Genomic DNA, 18,462 nt, shown 5'->3' on the forward strand with positions numbered 1-18,462 from the left:
GAACTGCTTTTATTTCCTCAGACACGCCCAGCGCCTTCCTGATTTAAGGCCTGCCTCTTCAGAGGGGCTGCTTCCTCTGTCTGCTTGGCCATCTCTCCTTCCCCTCCTCACCCGGCTGTCAGCTTGCAGACTCCTCTTATCTTCCGGCGGTTTGCTGTCCTATGTCAATTTCAGCGTGATTTGCTAGGAAAGGCCTTTGCCTGGGTGGCTCTCCTTGTCTGCTCAGTGTCTCCTCCCTTGAGGGCCTGGAGTGACACCTGTCTTGTTTGCTGCCATATTCCCAGCATTGCCCACAGTACCTGGCACGTAGTTGGTGCTCCCTAAATGTTGAATCCATTTCTTGGATTTCTGTGGGCCCCAGTTCCCTATTAAAGAATAAACTCTTACAGGGTCAAGCATGTTCTCCTTCCTATACTTTTTATCAGCAGTTTATCAGCTTAGTACAAAAAGTAGCTAATGAATAATTTTACCACTAAATTTAATCATTTTCCCCCCACAAGGCATCTTGGAAGATAATTTTCTGCTTTTGATCAAGTCATGTTATCTTCCCTAACCAATTTCTTTTTTTTCTCCTAGATTTCATTAGCTGTGATTCCCAAGTAATATATGGAGCTGTGAACAAGAGTGTAACTTTATACACATCAAGTTTTAAACCCTTTAAGGAGATTGTGTGGAAAAGAGGAAAGGATAAAGTTGTAGAATGGGATGACCAATCTGAAGTCAGAGCTTTTCTATCTTTTAAAGATAGAGTTGACTTAGACACTGTGTCGGGTAACCTCACAATCTACAAGTTAACACCATCGGACGAAGATGAGTACGGAATTGAATCCCCAAGTGTTAGAAATAACACCAAGTTCACCCTCAGAGTGATCGGTGAGTATGCCATAAATGGGTTTGTTCAAATGGCAGATTTCTAACTGTTTTAAGAGACTAATACTAATCATTGGTTTATGAGAAATAAAAATTAGTCATCACCTGTTGTCAGGGTTTTCCTCTCTTTCCGGTACACAGGAGCCACTTTCAGCTCCCTTGTCATCCTCTTGGTGAGGAGAGGATGTGACTGAGGTCAGGAGAACAGCACACGTTGGGCAGAGCTGCTGGCAGCAGCATCCCTTGTCTTGCTGGGAATGGGAAAGGGATGTAGTGGCATCAGTGAGCTCAGAACTCTGAACCATGGGTAGTTGGTGCTCTATAAGTTAAAGTTCCTGCTTCCCCTTGCAGCTCACACAGGAGGTGGGATTTTTTTTTCCTCCTCTTACCACTTTAAACTGGAACTGGGGATAGGATACAGGTTCCTCTGTGCTTCTCGCTGATGTTTCCAGGTTATTCTCCTTCCCTCATCTCTAAAGCACTTTCCTTGTTGCAGTCATCCAGAGGCTGATGGGTACACTTTAATGTTTCTTTTTTTCCCCAGTTTTATTGAGAAATAATTGACATCCATCACTGTACAAGTTGAAGGCATACAGCATGGTGGTTTGATTTACATGCATTGTGAAATGATTACCACAATAGGTTCAGCTAGCATCCGTCTTCTCGTATAGATACCATAAAAAGAAAAGAAAGAAAAAAGGAAAAAAATGTTCTTCCTGTGATGAGAACTTAGTATCTTCTCTCTTAACAACTTACCTACATACCACACAGCAGTGTTAGCTATAGTCATCATGTAGCACATTGTATCCCTAGTGTTCATATATTTTATAACTGGAAGTTTATACCTTTTGACCACTTTCCTCCAACTCCCCTTCCTCCCACCCTCCACCTCTGGTAACCACAAGTCTGATCTCTTTTTCTATGAGCTTGGTTTTTTTCTTTTTACGTTCCACTAAATCTAAAAAGATTTCTAGAGATTTCTCTCTTTTTAGAGATCATACAGTATTTGCATTCTCAGTCTGATTTATTTCACTTAGCATAATGCCTTCCGGGTCTATCTATGTTGTCACAAATGGTAGGATTCTCTCACTTTTCTTTTATGGCTGAATAATAGTCCATTTATATACACCACATCTTCTTTATCCATTCATCTGTTGATGGACACTTACAATGTTTCCATGTCTTGGCTATTGTAAATAGTGCTGCTAAGAACATCACCCCAATATTTCCTGATTATTTTAGTGCCTGGTTCCTTTTCACTGTTTCTGATGTTCCTGCTGTCATAATCTTGGTGCTTTTGTAATATTTAAATAAAAGTTCTTTCTAATATCCTGACTTCTTAGTCCTTGCTCTCCTCTCCTGTAATGATCTTCTCCTTCACTCTGTCTTACCTCTGCCCACAGATATAATGTAGAACTTGTCTTTACCAGTGATTCCATTCCCTCCATCACCTCAGTATCTCAGTTCCACTTCCTCTGCTGGAAGCTCAGTTCCTCTGCTCTGCCAACTCTGACAGTCCTTCCCCCACTGATGTCCTCCCTGCCCTCCTTCTGCGCCCCAGTGCCGTGCTCACTCCCTGGGCTCACTCTGTTGCAGACACACCCAGCTTCTTTGCTCCTTTGCTGATTGGTCGTGCTCAATGATTGAACTTTGACTGGATGAGCCCAGTCCAGCCAGGTGCAATCCAACGTTCTGTGCTCACACCTCGTAGCTGCAGAAAAGCACATCACCTTGCAGAGTCCCACACTTTAAAATTCTGATGATTTACTGCAGCTAAACCCAATATGTTCCTAGTGTCTTCACTCACCCACTCCCAGCAGTTTACCTTTTCTCTCCTCAAACCTTGAACACCTCCTTCTCCAGACCCACTGCTCAGCTGAAGGCTTTGCTTCTTGTTTCACTGAGGAAAACGAGCAACCAGAAGAGAACTTCGACAAGCTCTCACCACTAGCCTATCTGCTTACCTGTGCCTGACCCTGTATCCCCTGTTCTCTACCATTCCTGTTCGGCAGTTCTTACTTTCAGCTTGCTGAGTTCTCATCTGGAGCCAAACCCTCTACTTGTGCCCTGGATCCCACCTCCTCTCATTATACTCAGGGATGTCACTTCTGTAATTCTACCCACTCTCTCCTTACAGTAATTTCCTCCACGAGATAATGACTCATTCCCATCAGCATACAAATAAGCGATTATCTGTACCATCATTGCAAGCCCTCTTCTGGCCCCTCTACTCCTCCACCTACCACCCACTTTTCTGCCTTCAGTTTATAGAGAATCTACTGGAAGAGCTGTCTACATACCCCCTTTCTCCTGTTCACTTTTAAGCTACTCCAAACAGGCTTTCATCCCCACTGCTGTACCCAAACTCCTCATGACTTCCTCATGAATAAATCCAGTGACTCATTCTCCATCCACATCTTTCTCTCAGAAGTTTTTGAGACAGCTACTCACTCCCTCCTCTGTGAAACATCTTCACCTTAGCATCCGGGCACCACCCGACTCTAGTTTCCTTTTAAGTCACTAACAGTTCCTTCTCAGTTTCCTTTGTTGGTTCGTTCCCTTATCCCCTTGCATCCCCCAACCTCTTTTTTTTTTATTTATTTTTGGCCGCGTTGGGTCTTTGTTGCTGCGTGCGGGCTTCCTCTAGTTGCGGCGAGCGGGGTCTACTCTTCCTTGCGGTGCGTGGGCTTCTCATTGCGGTGGCTTCTCATGTTGTGGAGCACAGACTCTAGGCACACGGGCTTCAGTAGTTGCAGCACACGGGCTCAGTAGTTGTGGCACGCGGGCTCTAGAGCGCAGGCTCCATAGTTGTGACGCACGGGCTCAGTTCCGTGTCCCCTGCATTGGCAGGCAGACTGCTAACCACTGCACCACCAGGGAAGTCCCTCCCCCAACCTCTTAACATTGGCGACTTCAAGGCTTAAGCCTTGGACCTCTTCCCTTCTCTGCCTGCATTCACACCCAGCTGGGTGGGCTTATCACATGTCAGGGCTTTAAATAGCATTCAGTGCTGATAGTGCATAGATTTAGAGCTCTAGCCCAGACCTCCACTGAGCTCCTTAGGTGTTTATCTGACTGCCTACTCTGTCTCCACTCAGATATCTAAGTGGCCTCTCAAATCTCACATGTCCAGAAGTGAGCTCATGACCTTTCCCTCAAAACCTGTTCCTCCCCAAACCTTCCCCCTCTTGGTTAATGGCAGCTCCATCCTTGCAGTTGCTCAAGCTGAAACCTTGGTATCATCCTTGACACCTCTCTTTCTCTTGAACACCATATTCACTCCACCAGAAAATTTTGTTGGTTCTGCCTTCAAAATATAACCAGAATCTGACCACCTCTCATCATGTCCTCTGGTCTGATCCAGGACTGCTTCATTCTCACCTGGAGGATTGCAATAGCCTGCTAATTGGTCTCCCAGCTTCCACCCTTGCCCCTCTACAGTTTAATTTTAAACACAGAAGCCAGAGTGGTCTTCTTAAAACAGAGGTCAAATCACATCACTCCTCTGCTTAGAACTTTCTAGTGGCCCCATCTGACTCTGAGTTACAGCTAAAGTCTTTACAGTGGCCTACAAGGCTACATGAGATCTGGCCCCGTGACCTCCCCTTGCTTTTCTCAGATGTCCTAGTAATGCTTTTGCCTCATAGCTGCCTTTTCTGTGCCTCCACCCAGCACAACTCAACCTGTACCCATCTGTCCCCTCTCCTGCCTCACAGTTTCACTTGTTTTATCCAAGATGTGGGTATAGTTCTAGGCCTACTTCCTCTATGTTAAAGGGTGTTTTAGGAAGATCCAACTGGTGGCAAACTCTGTAAGATGGTTTCCAGGGGATGGAGAAGAGGCAGAGTGCAATATAGCAGTTCAAGTCTGAGCTGTTTGAGGTGGTCTCAGTGGAACAGGATATAGCTGGGTGAATAGCTGTCCCTCACCGGTTCAGCTACCCAGTATCGGAGACAGTGGGAGGGAGAGAGAATTTCTCTGTTGTTCACCGTTGTACCCCCAGAGCCCAGCAAAGGATTTGAATAGGTGATGGGCACTCAGCAGATATGGAAGCAATTGATCAGGATGATTGGGAGGTGGGATGTACAATTTAGAGTAGTGGGGGGGGGCGGGGCTCTCAGACTGGGTGACTGGTTTGTCCAGGAGATGATGAACTCCTTTTAGATAAGTGAAGCTTGTTAAGGTGTGCAGGCATCCTGTTAGAAGGATCAAGCAATGCCTTTGAAGAAGCAAAAATCCTTAAAACCTGCAAGCTGGAGATTTGGCAGTTGTAGGGCAAGCAAACAAAAAGATTGATTCAGAATTTAAATTAGAATAGAATGCATTTCACGAGCCCCTGTATAGAGTTTGTAAGACTGAATTCGAAACATTTAAGTTTCTCTTTTTAAAACTTGATGAAATGTTTAAAAGTAATAATTTTTAAATAATTTAATTGTAAAAATTCCATGGTAACTCAACAAAGGTGCTTGATTTTGGTAGTGAGACTAACTGGATCGTCCCTAGGAAGCTCAGCAAAGGCCTGCAGAGGAGCAAGGTGCAGGGGAGGCAAGTTTCAATCAGGAGGCACTGAGTGATATTGGCCGTTAATGTGTTGACTTCAAGTTCTGGTTTGGGAATCTGGGTTTTAGCCTGTGGGAGTGGAGAGCCACTGTATCTGATACTGGAGCAGAGAAGTGCCTTGATGAAATATATTTCTGGAAGGTTAATCAGATGGGAGGTATTTACGGTGGATTAGGAAAAGGAGACGCCAGGTTGGAAGCTACTGTGATTATCCAGGTAGATAGAGGTGTTAGTAGTAGATGTTTGGAAAGGAAAGAATCAGAAGACACTTCCAAGAAAGAGTTAATAAGATTTAGATTTTGGTTATAAAAATACATACGTGAATGTCAAAACGATTAGTCATACTTTTGTTTTTAGAAATGAGGAAGTCATACTTCCATGATGGTATGTTAAGACTAAACTAATAAGACTCAGTAATCTTCCGGAGACACCAGACCCTTTCAGAAAGGATATTTTAGACAGGGGGATTTCCTGGTACCTCTAGGTTCAGAGCATCTACGTCCTTCTGTGTAAGTGAACATCTGGCTTTCCTCCTTCCCTCAAAGTCCCCTTAAAAATTTCCACCATCAGCGTTTAATAGTCCTTGCCCATCCTCTTAAAACCTTTATTGCATGGAGGCTGGTAATGTTCATATAAGTACAATTAACTGCTCTATCCTTAAAAGGTTTGGACTGGCATATGACTTTTTATTAAAGTTTATGGAAATATAGAAATGTCATCAGATATGTATAAGAAATTCTCATTTCTTACAGAATAGTGAGCTGAACTCATTAATTATAAATTGACTAAGTTGTCTTAGGGCTGAAGTAGGCACATTTCTTGCCAGTTGATTAAGGCACAGATGTAACTAACATTTGTTAGATTATAGCTGTGGTAAGTCCCGTCATGGGCAGCGAGACTTTGGCTGAACTAGATCAATAAACTAGAATCTGTAACAGAACAGGTGAACTTTTCATCTTCCAAACTGAAACTCTGTACCCGTTAAACGCGAACTCCCCATTCCCCTCTCCCCCAGTTCCCTGGCAACTACCATTCTATTTTCTGTCTCTAAGAATCTGGCTACCGTTAAGAACCTCCTATCAGTGGAATCGTGTAAGATTTATTCTTTCGTGACTGCCTTATTTCACTTAGCATAACATCTTCAAGGTCCATCCATGTTGTAGCATGTGTCTGAATTTCCTTTCTTTTAAGACTGAGTACAAATGTGATTTTGAATGATCCTGGTTAGGATTATCTGTGGTGGTTTTCCAGTAGACCATGGGATTCTGAAGTGATTATTAGAAGAGCTCCAAGTTGCTACTTGAGCACTGGGTTCAGCAGTCATTTCTGCTCAGGACCTGTTCTTGGCCAAATCATGAAGCATGGCTTCTGGGCCTTCCAAGTGTCCCCTCACCTTCCTTATCCATTTTCCCTTGAAACCAAGCTTCGTTGGTGCCTGCCTCTGCCACGACTCACCACTCGTCACCCTGCTTACTGATAGCAGGTAGTCTGCAGTGAATACACACTTGTGTGTGTGTATGTCTTAGAGTTCTTTTAACTAAAGAACACAACTTGAAGGCAGTGTGTAATGAATTATGTGAGCTAGATTAAACCTAAAACTTGAGGAAACGCCAAGCAGAAAGCGAAGTCGTGTGTGACTCAGGTCTAACAAGACAGGCTGGGTGTGTTATTTAACTGAGCCAGAAAGAAGTCAGGAGGAGAAGAGGGAGGCAAGATGAGTTGAACATATTTATTTTTTAGATTATCAAGTGGGGCTTGTGTTCCTTTGTCTTAGAAAATATTTTAAATGACAGCATAGTATCGCATCATCTTGATGAACTTTAATTCGCTTTTTAGTAGATGTTTGCAAGGTATTGAAATTTTATTATCCAAATGCTACCGTGACCAATTTTTGTATATTCCATATATTTTTACATGTTTCTCAAATCTCTTGTGATTAGTTTTCGGTGGAAAGGAGAGATGCAAGAAGGTATATGAATTAATAAACCACTGACTAATGGGGTGAGCCGATTGCTTTGAGGTTAAATTTAGAGGGTGATCATGGCGTGTCATGACTTTTGTCTTATCCATCCTTGCAACTCCAGCTGCCTTAGCCAGCAGGAGGTGCTTCCAGAATAAACCTGGGGGTGAGGCCTCTAGACCGACAGGGCTGTGACAAGTGCCGTGCCCTCCTCTACCTCAGAGCGGGGCCAGCCCACAGTACAGCTCCTCAGAACCTTTTGCAAAATCCTTTGAGTCAGGTGTGCTTTGGAATTCAGCCTTCTTCAGATTTTAGAAAGGCAATAGATATAAACTATCTCCTCTGTGTGTGTTAAGAAGCACTTCACTTAGTTACGGAGAGCCGCTCACTCAAGCATGCAAATATTTTTAGTAAAACATGGTAATAAATATTTGTGAAAAATCTTTTGGCTTTCGGAACTCTTTGGATTTCAGAATTGAGGATAAGGCATTTGGGGCCTGTATCTATGCTGAATTTGAGCAGATAGATCTGACCCAGAAGAAGAGAGAATTCTCTCCCCTTGGTGCTCAAGGGGGTGGACTGCTCGTCTTTTCAAGCTCATAAGGAAGTTGGGAGCTCTTTCTTTTCTTTTTTTTTTTTTTAATTTTTGGCTGTGTTGCATCTTTGTTGCTGCGCACGGGCTTTCTCTAGTTGTAGCAAGTGGGGTCTAGTCTTCATTGTGGTGCACGGGCTTCTCATTGCAGTGGCTTCGCTTATTGTAGACCACAGGCTCTAGGGTGTGGGCTTCAGTAGTTGTGGCACACGGGCTCAGTTGCTCCGTGGCATGTGGGATCTTCCCGGACCAGGGATTGAACCCGTGTCCCCTGCATTGGCAGGTAGATTCTTAACCACTGTGCCACCAGGGAAGTCCCTGGAAGCTCTTTCTGAATTTGCAGATGAGGAGTCTAAATATTACTCTTTTCTGTACTAAACATTACTTTTTTTTTTTTTCCCCAGAGTCTCTTCCATCACCAACACTATCTTGCACATTGATTGATGGGAACATTACACTCCAGTGCGTGATCCTGGAAGATTACAACACCCATCTAGAACTCATACAGTACTCCTGGGACTGTCCTTCAACAATACAGTGTCAGAGTGGCTCAAAACCATCTGAAGCGTATGTTACGAAGGAAGGTGATCTATCACAGGAAATTCAGTGTATCATTAGCAATCCATTATTCAGAAGGACAACATCAATCATTTTGTCAACCTGTGTCCCAAGTGGTAAGTGACTACGTGTGTCATGGTAGAGATCCTATATACAAGTGGGGTTCATGGACCTACATACAAGTAGTGGTTCATGAATTTCATACCACAGATGCAGTAACTAACATACATTTCATAAATTTGAAACTTAAATTGAGTTACAGTTTTCACAGACACTCTATTACAGATATAAAGCTAATACTTTTTAGTACTTTCTGTGTCAAGTACCATTCTAATACATATGTTAATTAATTCCATCCCCACGCAATCTAGTAATTATCCTTATTTCATGAGGAGAAACCAAGACATAGTTGGGAGTTTAAGTTGCTTGTCCAAGGTCAATAGCCAGTAAGTGGTAGAGCCTGGTTTTGAAATCAGGCCATCTGGCTTCAGAACCCATGCTCTTAATTATTCACAATACTGCTTCCTAATATTCTTCATTAACATTGTGTTCTTCAAGGTTGCACACGTGCAACAGGAAGGTGCCTTCAGAGACTTCCCTGGTGGTCCAGTGGTTAAGACACCAAGCTCCCAATGCAGGGGCCCCAGCTTCGATCCTTGGTCAGGGAACTAGATCCCACGTACGTGCTACAACTAAGAGCCCGCATGCCGCAACTAAGAGCCCTCATGCCCCAACTAAAAGATCCCACATGCGGCAACGAAGATCCTGTGTGCCGTAACTAAGACCCGGCACAGCCTAATTAATTAATTAATTTTTTTAAAAAAGTGCATTCAATACGTTTGTCTAGGCTAACGCTCGGTTAATAGCATGACAGTCTGTCTCAGCTCTGGTCTTTTTATGTTGCTTAAGTATCATGTATATTTGTAATTTACAATTCTTCTCATCTGTTTTATACATTATACCCCCAGTTTATAAACAGACGGATCAGTAATTTGAAAGTGGCTCACTAAAGCATAAGAGATGAAAATAGTAAATACTGTATTTCAGGATAATATCACAATTGTGAGGTGTGAACAGGATTCTAGGGCAGATAAAAAGTGTGAGTCTCCTTGGGCTGGGGTAGGGTGATTCTGCGAATAAATTTTTTCCTTTTTTTTTTAATATTTATTTAGGTCACTTAAGTAATGGAAATAGAATAGAAATTTAAGTCTTCCGATTTCTGGAGTTTTTTTCCATGACACCATCCTGACTCTTTATATTATATATCTCAAAATAAATCAAATAAAAAAAATCTTTTTGGACTGATTCACAGGAATTGGCTAGTGAGAACCATACCATGTTAAATGAAAGTACAGACTGTGGAAGATTTTGTAGGACTGAAGATCTAGTTTCTTCAATAAATAAATTATAAGGGGAGTAAAAAGAGAGGTGATGGGGGGACTTAAAGTTTAAGGAAATTTAAGAAACATATTAATTAATTGCAATGTATGGACCTTATTAGGTCTTGATTCAAACAGAAAAGAGTAAAAAACAGGAGCAATTTAAACAGTGATTCCATGTTTGATGATGTTGAACACAATTTTTTAAGTCTGACGATGCCATGGTTATGTTTTACAAAGAATCCTTACCTTTCGGAAATACATACTGAAATGCTTATAGCTTAAAAATTGTGCTCTCTGGAGTCAAACAGGGGCTCGCACCTCTAATTGCTCCATAGCAAGTGGGAGGGGAGAAGGAGAGGGATGGAGCCTGGTCCTCCCCTTTAAAGATCAAGTGTGGCATGCATCACTTCCATTCACACCCCCTTGGCCAGTCTGAGTTCATGGCCACATCTAGCTGAGGGGGGCTGAGAAGTGCCATCTTTTGCTGGCCATGTGCCCAGTTAAAACACAGGGGTTGGGGCTTCCCTGGTGGTGCAGTGGTTGAGAGTCCGCCTGCTGATGCAGGGGACGCGGGTTCGTGCCCCAGTCTGGGAGGATCCCACATGCCGCGAAGTGGCTGGGCCCCTGAGCCATGGCTGCTGAGCCTGCGTGTCCGGAGCCTGTGCTCCGCAATGGGAGAGACCACAGCAGTGAGAGGCCCGTGTACCGCAAAAAAAAAATAAAAATAAAAATAAAACACAGGGGTTCTCCTCCCAGAGTGAAAAGGAGAGATTGCTTATCGGGGAACAGCAGATGCTTCTACCACAATGTACTACAAAATGAATATAACTCATACAATTTTAAAACATATACAAAATCTAAAAAGCTTAAAGAATGACATAAGTAGTAAAAACAGATAGAGGTTCTAATTTTTTTTGCACCTCATTGCTCATCTTATGTTCTCCCTGGGGTTATGTGCCTAATTTGGAAACTCTCGGTCTAAGCAAGAGAAGATGGTGTCTTGGACTAGTAGAGTTGGGAGAAGTGGTTCCGATTAGGCTACGTTTGGAAAATAGAAACAGGATTTTCTAATGGTTTGAGTGGAAGAAAGGTGTCTAAAAAGAAATACTCAGATGACCCCTAGATTTCTGGCACAAGCAACGGAATGAATTGTGTTGCTATTGGACTGGAAAGCAGGGGAACGGCAGGTGTGTGGAAGAAATAGAGTTTGGTTTGGGACATGTTGTTTGAGATTCCCGTTAGATTTCAAATGGAGACGTCAAATACGGTCCTCTGATTTATGAGTCTAGGTCTCTCGTGAGTGGTTAGGGCTGGAGATGGAGACTTGGGCATAATCAGAGTACAGGAGGCATTTAAAGCCTTGGGACTAGAAGAGATCATGTGGAGGAAGCAGTCGTCAGAGAGGGGTGCTGAGACTGAGTCCTGAGGACTCCCGCATGTAGGGGCTGTTAAGGGCAGAGGATCCAGCAAAGGAGACTGAAAAGGATCGCTAGGGAGGAAGGCAGAAAACCCCAAAAACTTGGTATCTCCAAAGCCGAGTGAAGAGAGAGCGAGCAGCTGTCAGTGCACCGGCCAGGTCAAGAAGGAAGAACGTCATTAAGAACTTGTATCTTTGTTGTTTCATCTCCCCTAAATCTCTGCTGTCCCAAAGCGATGACGGCATCTGGCATCATCCCGTGGGAGAAAGGATTTTGGAAGGGACTGTATCAAGTAGCGTTAGATTCAGCTGTTTAAAAAATTTTTTTTAAATATCAGTGACTTAAAAATGTAGATTACTTCTTTCATGCTAAAAAAAAAACATTGGGGAGGGAGGGATAAATTATGAGTTTGGGATTAAAAGATACACACTATTGGGCTTCCCTGGTGGCACAGTGGTTGAGAGTCCACCTGCCGATGCAGGGGACACGGGTTCGTGCCCCGGTCCGGGAGGATCCCACGTGCCGCGGAGCGACTGGGCCCGTGAGCCATGGCCGCTGAGCCTGCGCGTCCGGAGCCTGTGCTCCGCAACGGGAGAGGCCACGGCAGTGAGAGGCCCACGCACAGCAAAAAAAAAAAAAAAAAAAAAAAGATACACACTACTATATATAAAATAGATAAACAAGGACCTACTGTATAGCACAGGGAACTATATTCAATATCTTGTAATAACCTATAATGGAAAAGAATCTGAAAAAGAATATATATATATGTGTGTGTGTGTATATATATGTGTATATATGTATATGGTTGGCCAAAAAGTTTGTTCGGGTTTCTCCATAACATCTTACAGAAAAGGTAAAATATATCAGGTATATCACTGTGCTGTATACCTGAAACTAACACAACATTGTAAATCAACTATACTCCAATTTTTTTAAAAAAGGATAAATGATGAACTTTTCTCAACTAAAAAATAATAATAATTGGAGGTAGGCAGCCCTGGGCACATTGCTACTTTATGCAGTTGTGTGGTCCAGCTCCTGCACCTTCCCTGCTATCTCAGGCAGTGGGACCCAGGGAGGGGAAGATGGTGTGTCTTACCCCTTTCAGGGAGACTTTTGAGAAATACCACACAACCCTTCTTGCATCTCACGGCCCAAAACTTGCCACATGGTTAAACCTTGCTACAAGAAAGGCTGAGAAACTAATCTTTTAGGGGAGTGGTGGTATGCCCAGCTGAAAATCGGAATTCTTTTATTAAAGAGGGGAGAATGGGTATGGGGAGCAACTAGCGGTTTCTGGCCAGGGGCCTCTCAAATCAAACCAATGGATTATTGCCTATTTGCTCTAACCCACCTGTGTTCCTACTAAGAGGAAAGGGTGTGTGTTCATACTCTCATTCATTCTTTCGTTTTCTCTCTCCCCTTCCCTCTCCTCCCCTCCCCTCCCCTCCTCTCTCCTCCTCTCCCCTCTCTGTCATCCAGGCTGTACCTGCTGTGAGTGACCCCACCCTCTCGCTTAGCAATATGTGGTGATTGCTTTGCCATATGCTCAGTATTCTGCCCTTAGAGTTTTAGTAGGTGGATAGAGTCCACCTCATGAACACACATCATTCTTTTCTATTGTGGACACTTCGGTTGTTTCAGCTTTTTGATATTGTAAGACTGTGGTAAATATCTTTGTGCCTTTTTTGGAGGGAGGAGAGGGGCACATAACTGATAGTTTCTGTAGGTTAATATCTTAGACATGGAATTGCAGGATCAAAGGACGTTAGTAGAGATTCCAATAGCATCAACTCAATAGGTTCATGGCAAGAGCTAATAGCTGTTCTTAAGTGCATTGACTCAATGAATGCTCACAATTACCCTAGGAGGCATATTGATCAGTTCCATTTATAGTGATCCCCAAGAGGAAACTGAGGCACTGAGAGGTTAGAGCACTAATCCAACGTTGTCGCAATGATTTGGTGAGCCTGTAGGCACATCATTTAGCACAGTGTCAGCGGCTGTATGATGAACATTTCTCAGGCTTGCAATGCATGGCTGCCACATTGCCCTGCCAAGCACACGATACCAAGCTGTGCTCCCACTGGCAGGACAGGATGGCTGAATAGTGGACTATCTGCTGCTTTTAATAAACAGCACTGGGCCAGATGTGTATCAACCTTGTGCATATACGTTTATTTAGAAACACAGTCGATTCTCTTTATTCACGATAGTTATGTTTTACTGTCACTGTAAACACAGAATTAGTGCATAGTGAACCATTGCTCCCAGGGGAGATAGAGGTTTAGGTTCCTGCAAGCCTCCGGTCACAACATTTTTGGCAAGGAATCAATACAGAACCTTGCTTTATGTGTGCTTCTGTTTAAAGACACCTTATTTAATATATGTGCTTGCTGCATGAACAGTGAATTCACAGCACCACAACTGATGCCTAAGTGAAGCTTATCTAACACGTGTGTTTTCTCTGTAAGGCACACACAGCCTTCTTATGCTTGGGAACACGAGACAGCATTTCAGCACTGTGCTTGGGGGCCGTTTTAGACAGTGAACTAGACAACAAAAAAATACAAAAATGTGAAACACATGGCACTAAATAGACCACAAATAGGGCACATGTCTACAGTACAAGGGCTAAAACACAAGGGCAGAGCATTGCCTTGAACCTCAGCTTGGGAATGTGTACATCAGGCAACACAGGTTTCACCATTCTGTGGCCCATGTCAGCGCGTGACCGTGAAAGCGCTGCAGGTATTGGTTTGGGGAGTACAAATAAATTTTAGCAAGTAGATAAATTGCAAATACGGAATCTACAAATAAAGAGGATCAACTGTATCTCTGTTTTGGTCAGTTCCAGCTAATTGTATTTCTTTCTTTCTTTTTTTTTTCAGACAATACAAGGCACAGGTTTGTGCTTTTCACCATACTGCCAGCACTAATAGGTGGTTTGCTGTTTTTAAAATGTACGTATACTTTCTTTTTTAAAAATAATATGTTTTCAAACTGGAATGGGTTTTTCAAAGGCCAGAAAATGATTAATTTGAAGATGAAAACAAAGTTTGAAATCTTAGCTGTTTCGAAAGAAACAGAACCTTTTTTGTTGTACTTGTTGTCTGGGGTTGCTGAGTGTGTCGGGTTCCCCAAGATTCTGCATTATCTTGAGGTGGAATGAATCCTTGGGCCATAGAGAGCTGTACAGGAGTGGGAACACAGACGAATATACTTAGGACTGTTCCACAGCCTCATATCTGTGGCCCACCTCAACATATAGTTATACTTCTGGTCTCAAGCCAGATTTTGCAAAAAAACCTCTTACTCTTGGCTGCCATAATTTTCATGACTTATAGCCCAGAAGGAGGTCCCAGGTAGGAAGGAGCATTTGTTGAGTCAGGTGACATGGAGTGGGTAAAATGACCTGGTATTACGTGTGTTGCCTTCCTGAGCCTTCCTCAGTCTCCAGAAAGGAACCCATATGCCCTGGAGAACTGGTAACCTCATCCCAGCCTGTTCTTTCCTGGTGTCAAGAAACCCCTCCTCAAGTCCCAGAGGATGTTGACTAGGCTGTAAATTTCAGAGTAGAGGTTCTTGAAGCCCCATCAGTTTCCATATCAGCCTTCACCAAAAGGAAATTTCCGAGACTGATTTGTCACTCTCACAGGGAATGTTGAAGAGGAAGCTTTCTGCAAGGTGATGGCATCCGGGGTCCATGTCATTTCACAGTCATGTCTTGAATCAAGTTCACAGACTAGATTTAAGTTTCCCTAGACCTGCACTGTTCAATACAGTGGGTACTAGCCACGTACAGTGATCTAAATATAAATTTTAATTAATGAAGATTAAATAAAATTTAAAATTTAGTTTCTCAGTCATACTAGCCACATTTCAAGGGCTCAGTAGCCACAGATGGCTAGTGGCTACCATGTGAGACCAAATAGAGAACAATTCCATCATTGCAGAAAGTTCTGTTGGTCAGTGCTGACCTAGACTTTTTTGGGGTATTGGCACTAGAATATGATTTCCCGAAGGTTCCATTTCTATATTATAGGTTTCAAATACCACGAAGATCCCTAAGTTATAGATTACCATCAACTGAATCTCCTCCAAACAAGTTATAAAAAAATCAGCTGAAGAAAGTTTTAAGCCATCATTACCAATACGTAAAACATTTGGGGAGCTCAGGTGTTCTTTTTAAAAAGTTATTTTTAATCCCCAAATAGCGATATTATAGTTAATCATCTCCTTAACAGATTGGTCCCCAGAAACCAAAATAATTTTCCACTCATGTGTTTTTCTTGGGAGGGAGGGCGGGTGTCTACCACCAGAACTCCTGAACCAGAGAAAAGTAGCACTGAAGACTTTTCTGTCTGATTTAACTTATTAAAAAAAAAAAAAGTTTGGGCTTCCCTGGTGGCGCAGTGGTTGAGAGTCCGCCTGCCGATGCAGGGGACACGGGTTTGTGCCCCGGTCCGGGAAGATCCCACATGCCGCGGAGCGGCTGGGCCCGTGAGCCATGGCTGCTGAGCCTGCGCGTCCAGAGCCTGTGCTCCACAACGGGAGAGGCCACAACAGTGAGAGGCCCGCGTCCGTGTACCGCAAAAAAAAAAAAAAAAGTTTATTCAGTGGAGGGAAACTTACACCAGTGATCACTACTGGTAGCACCATATAACCTGGAAAAACAAATTGTTCTAAGAAATAATTACTTCAGCAAGCATCTCAACCCTAAAGCCATTAATTGGGAAAGTGAGGCATTTGACATGGAGCCTTCAGAAGGGGAGAGAGTTGAATGTAAACAGCTCCATCGGCTAGTTGTAGTTGACACTTTTACAAGCTCAGTCAAGCCTGTGGACTTGGCTTCTGGACCATTAGCATGGCTCCAGGCTAGCTGATGCCTTCGATGGGGAGGAAACTGATGCATACACGTGGGACCGTATCTTAACGTCCAAACCGGTGCTGTCCAAAATGGTAGCCACGAGCCACATGTGGCTGTTGAACCCTTGAAACAGGAGAGTCCAAATTGAGATGTGCCATCAGTATAAAATAGACACCGGGTTTGTAAGACTTCTTATTAAAAAAGGAATGTAAAGTATCTCATTAATAATGTTTATATTGATTACACGTTAAAATAGTATCTTTGATTTGTTGGGCTAGTCAGTAAAATGTATCATGAAAATTAATTTCATCCATTTCTTTTTTTAAAATATAATTGCTCTACTACTATTTTTATTTTATTTTATTTATTTTACTTTATTTTATTTTATTAATGTTTTGGCTGTGCTGCGTGGCATGCGGGATCTTAGTTCCCCGACCAGGGATTGAACCCGTGCCGCCTGCAGTGGAAGCACAGAGTCTTAACCGCTGGGCCGCCAGGGAAGTCCCCATCCATTTCTTTTTACTGTGTAATGTGGCTACTAAGCATTTTAAATTACTTACGTGGCTCACATTATATCCCTATCAGGCAGCGCTGGGCCCTCCATCTTCAGCTTTATGCACAAGCTGCTATAGAAGAAAACGCTCGTCAACAATTTTTGTTTTTCTATCATCTGATGACCAGTTTTCGAACAACTCTTTGGCCCAACTCTATGGCCAATTTGATGCAAGCATTTAGGAGAGTAGGAAATACCAGCTCGACAGGGCTCTGCTTTAGAATTTTCCCAGTTCAGGCCTCTAGCCAGCAACTCCAGATTCCAGCTTTTCTTTTCAGCTCTTTAACTGAGATGCAAATGTCTTCATTTGTAGGTTTTCTGGGACGCCCATAGCAGATAAACACGGAGAACTAGGTAAGTGTCCTGTAGACTGCTCAGTGGGTGCATTGTATATCGTGCACTAGAAGCAGAACAGCCTGATGTAGAGGGCCTGTTCCTTGGGGAGCCAGATTCTACTTATCTGTCAGTTAGTTGCCTTGAACAGTAATAAGTTACATCAGCAGATATACTCACCACAGTTCATTAAGCACCAAATGGCGACTTCCCATGTAACATCTCATTGAACCCTCTCAGTGAGCTTTGCAAGGGGGTATCTTTACAGCTTGTTTAGAGACAGCAAACGTAAGACTCGGAGAAGTCAGGTCCCATCGCTCATAAATGTAGAGCTGGGATTCAAATCTAGGTCTTCAGACTCCAAGAGTTATCCTGTTACCCACCACAATCTGCTCCCTCCTTCTCCCATCCCAGGAAAATTGAGCCAAGGATAGGGTTCACTTCAGGAGCCAGGGTCAGAGCTGGGCCCGTATCGTGAACAAAAGATAGGATCCAAACACAATGAACGGTGGCGGTGGGTGAAGTCAGTTGCCGTAAGGAGGCTCCAGAAGGCCCCGTCCTGGCAGAGTCCCCGTGGTCAGGAGGCAGGGGCCCACGAGCCGGGCTTTGAGGGATGAAGGGAAGAGTAAAGGCCCAGGGCTGTAAAAGGCAGGGTAGGGGGTGGCAAGTCATCCCTTTTGGGGGCAGCGTATGTTGGTGGGATAGAGGTTGAGGCAGGCCAAGATATTGAGAGAGAGTTGCCAAGAGGTTGGGTGATTTTTTTCTGGGAAACCACTGAGGATTGATTGATTGATTTTATTTATTTTTGGCTGTGTTGGGTCTCCGTTGCTGCGTGTGGGCTTTCTCTGGTTGCGGCAAGCGGGGGCTTCTCTTTGCGGTGGCTTCTCTCGTTGCGGAGCACGGGCTGTAGAGCGCAGGCTCAGTAGTTGCGGCTCATGGGCTCAGTTGCTCCGCGGCATGTGGGATCTTCCCCAACCAGGGATCGAACCCGTGTCCCCTGCATTGGCAGGTGGATGGATTCTTAACCACTGTGCCACCAGGGAAGTCCCCACTGAGGATTTTTGAGCAGAGCTATGCTTTGGAAAGATCTCTCTGCTGGTAAAGCATAGGGTGAATTAATAGACAAGAGGCTAGAGATGGGGACACTGGTTGGTGGATAAATGAAATAATCCAGCCAAGCAGAGGAGAGGTTGAATCGGGGTGGTCATGGCAGAAATGAAGGAGGGCTAGGTTTCAGAGAAAGTACGGATATCGTATGAACAAAGTCTCAGCGGAGAGTGTAGTCTGGTGCCAGACTCCCTGGGGTTAAATGGCAGCTCTGTCTCTCACAGCCCTCGGACAAGTCAATTAAACTCTTTGCCAC

The 18,462-nt window shown here is 43.7% G+C and overlaps 1 protein-coding gene across 1 annotated transcript in view; it reads left to right on the forward strand.

The window, feature by feature from the left end:
• The window catches only part of CD58 (CD58 molecule), a gene marked incomplete at its 5' end in the record, with an annotated part of 49,053 nt that overhangs the window by 21,764 nt on the left and 8,827 nt on the right, over positions 1–18,462 (forward strand). The window contains 4 exons of the mRNA XM_033431271.2: positions 577–873; positions 8,387–8,656; positions 14,235–14,306; positions 17,080–17,120. Of these exons, the coding sequence (XP_033287162.1) occupies positions 577–873; positions 8,387–8,656; positions 14,235–14,306; positions 17,080–17,099 (659 nt within the window). The remainder of the gene's footprint in view (positions 1–576; positions 874–8,386; positions 8,657–14,234; positions 14,307–17,079; positions 17,121–18,462) is intronic.

The sequence above is a fragment of the Orcinus orca genome, chromosome 1, assembly GCF_937001465.1.
Source record: "Orcinus orca chromosome 1, mOrcOrc1.1, whole genome shotgun sequence".
NCBI lineage: Eukaryota > Metazoa > Chordata > Mammalia > Artiodactyla > Delphinidae > Orcinus > Orcinus orca.